The 3,080-nt window shown below is 38.3% G+C and overlaps 1 protein-coding gene across 7 annotated transcripts in view; it reads right to left on the reverse strand.

Moving 5' to 3' along the window:
* The window catches only part of LOC116843356 (F-actin-monooxygenase Mical), an 874,436-nt gene that overhangs the window by 640,934 nt on the left and 230,422 nt on the right, over window positions 1–3,080 (reverse strand). For all 7 annotated transcript variants that reach the window (XM_032813731.1, XM_032813733.1, XM_032813730.1 and 4 more), the window contains one exon: window positions 2,514–2,708. In XM_032813731.1, the coding sequence (XP_032669622.1) occupies window positions 2,514–2,708 (195 nt within the window). The remainder of the gene's footprint in view (window positions 1–2,513; window positions 2,709–3,080) is intronic.

Consider the following 3,080-nt stretch of genomic DNA (forward strand, 5'->3'; position numbering starts at 1 on the left):
CCCCAGGACAAGGGGGGTAGCGACGAGGGAGGATCCACGAGGATACGTGATCCTCCCAGAGCCGATCAGCTGGCAGCCATACCGCGACTACCGCCGCGCTTAGACGTCGGGAAATAGACCGAGCTAGTATCGCGATTAATAGAGAGAGAGAGAGAGAGGAGAGAGAGAGAGCGTAGAGAGAGAGAGCCGAGAGAGAGAGAGAGGAGTGAGAGAGTGCGGAGAAAAAGAGAGAGAGAGAGTGAAGTGAGAGAAGGAGCGAGCGGAGCAAGAGAGAGCGAGCGGAGCGAGAGAGAGCTGGGAGAGAGAGAGAGAGAGCAAGGGAAGGAGGACCGCCGTCGCTACCGTCACCGCTGACACCGCCGCCGACGCAAGGGTCGCCGCCGAAAACCTGTAAGACCAACCATCTGCTCCGAACTTAATTGTACCGCGTGTCGTATCGTCGTGTCTCGTCCGCGGAGTGGTCGCGCGAAAAAAAAAAGGCTCGCCCGAGGAAAGCGTCCTCGGGCTTCGTGTACCGTCTCGCGAAGTATATTGTCTCGCGTACAGTAATTATCGGGACGTGCGAGAGTCCCCAAATAAACGTCTCTTTGTTACCATCATCGAGTGTAGTGATTTTGCCTCCTAACCCATCCCGTCTCCGACTTTAATTTAAAACGAGCTACCGGTCCCGACGGTCCCGGGACGCGCCATTCTTTCGTGTTAATTATTTATTCTCGCGTCTATCGAGGTGGTGCGGCCTTTCCGTACCTGGCGCCCAACTCTCGCGAAAATCTTTGTGGCGTGTCCGGGAGCGACGGCAATTTGACGACGAGGCGAACAGGCGACTGTTTGCCGTCGCTCGCGAGAAGTTCCGCTCGCGAGTACCGTCGCAGTGTTTCTGCGTCCGGTTTCGAACTCGAACTGCGTCGGTATTCAGCCCATTTCCTATAATCTTTGTCGTAATCTTCGTTGCTATTGCTCAATCTTAGTGATCAGACAACTAATAATGATTCAAATGGCTCTGATGAAATCTTCATAACTTGTGCTTATATAATGTATCTTCATGTGCTTATAAAACACTGTAATGATATTTACTACAGATATTAAAAATTTACTACAGATTTATTATCTACAGATAATAAATATTTACTACAGATATTAAAACATTGTAATGATATTTACTACAGATATTAAAAACGAAAACAGTTAATATGCAATGGATATTAATATAATGTATATTGGCGAAATAGTGATGCGATTATTGCTCTTATATTTTTAACTTAACATTATTGTGCATTTGAGAGTAAACGATAAGTTAGTTTGAAAAATACATGCAATAATTTATGGATTTATACATATAAGGTGTCCCAGACTATCTTTATCACACTTTGTGAGAACGTAGAACGGATTGAGTCAATTTGGCGCCAAGTGGTGTACGCTGTGACCGTTATTCCTCGCGAGATTACGCGAGGAGGACGGACAAAACTTCGTTCCCGCGACGCGATGACGGCCGACCTTACCGTCTGCTCACTCGATCGCTATGGTAGAGTGGCGTGGTTCTTTACTAGCGAATCTTTGTCTATACATACGTGAGAGAAAAGTTGAGTAACGACTCTTATTCAAAATTCTCACTCAAATTCAAACAGTTAACAATAACATTTATTACGGTCGACGTAGCAATGGCAAAATATTATACCACTAATCGACTGGTATTCTTATTGATAAGTATCCAGTGATAACTAATATACCATTGATCGAATGATATTCCTACTTGAGTACATTCAATAGTAAAATATTTTACCACTAACTGAAGGATTTTCCTACTAACCGAAGGATTTTCCTTCAAGTAGTAAAATCATTCGATAATGACAACGCCGTGGAGTCATATGATTTTATCATTAATCCAAATGATTTTACCACTAATCTCAATGGTAATATCTCAATGGTAATATCTCAATGGTACTATTAACACTTTTCACGACGGGATGTCTCTTGATACTATAAATTGTATGTATAATTATATACTATACAGTATGGCCTAATCGCTATCAACCACATAACCTCGATTTTAGCGCAGCAGCGCTAATTTTGAAACTATGCACAGGGAAAAAAGATGGAGGTATGTAGCTTAAAACGTATTTGTTTAACTTTGAAAAATGTATATTTTAAAATATATATTATCTATCAATTAATATAAATTCACACATTGCTTGGACAAAAAAGAATTCCAAAAATACCTATACTTACTGGGTGGAAAAAAGATGGAGATATATAGCTTAAAAAGTATTTGTTTAACTTTGAAAAATGTATATTTTAATATATATTACCCATCAATTAATATAAATTCACACATTGCTTGGACAAAAAAGAATTCCAAAAATACCTATACTTCCTGGGTCGATACACTGGTATAACTTCTTAAAATCCAGTTTTCATTAACTAAACGCTTTCAACATTGGTGCATCTATCTTTATATTGCCTCGTCATTAATTGTAATGAAATATAAATTAACAAAAAATTTTTATATCACTTACCATTGTCGCACCCATCTTTTCAGTACTACGTCTTTTTCGAGAACGTCGACTAGTTGTATCGCCCTTTTTATCCGCAGAAGATTGTACATTATCACTTGTGTGTCGTGAGGAACGACGCCCTCTCATAGTTTTCTGTTCAGACATCAATTGATTTAGTTGCTTTGGATTCATAATATTTTCTTCCGCTTCCTGTTCCTATATAGAAAATCGTTGCATTTAAATATGTTATTAATATAATATATAAAGCAACTCAAATAACACTTTCAATGACAATATATAGTAAAAAATACAGAAATTAAAATTTAAACTTATTAGTTTAAACTTAAAATTTAATATAATTCTCTATTTTGATGAAATAATATATATATATATATATATTTATATATATATATATATATATATATATATATATATATATACAGGGTGTTCGGAAAGTACCGGGATGCCCGAATATCAGGAAAAATATAAGTTTTACAAAAAAATGTTTCAGACAAAAGTTGTGGCGTTTAAAAAGATGTATTTACTGATCACATCAGTTTGACCTTGAGTTGCGTAGCGAAGGTCAGG

The sequence above is a fragment of the Odontomachus brunneus genome, unplaced genomic scaffold, assembly GCF_010583005.1.
Source record: "Odontomachus brunneus isolate Ranch 3 - 2012 unplaced genomic scaffold, Obru_v1 Obru_scaffold_032, whole genome shotgun sequence".
Lineage (NCBI taxonomy): Eukaryota > Metazoa > Arthropoda > Insecta > Hymenoptera > Formicidae > Odontomachus > Odontomachus brunneus.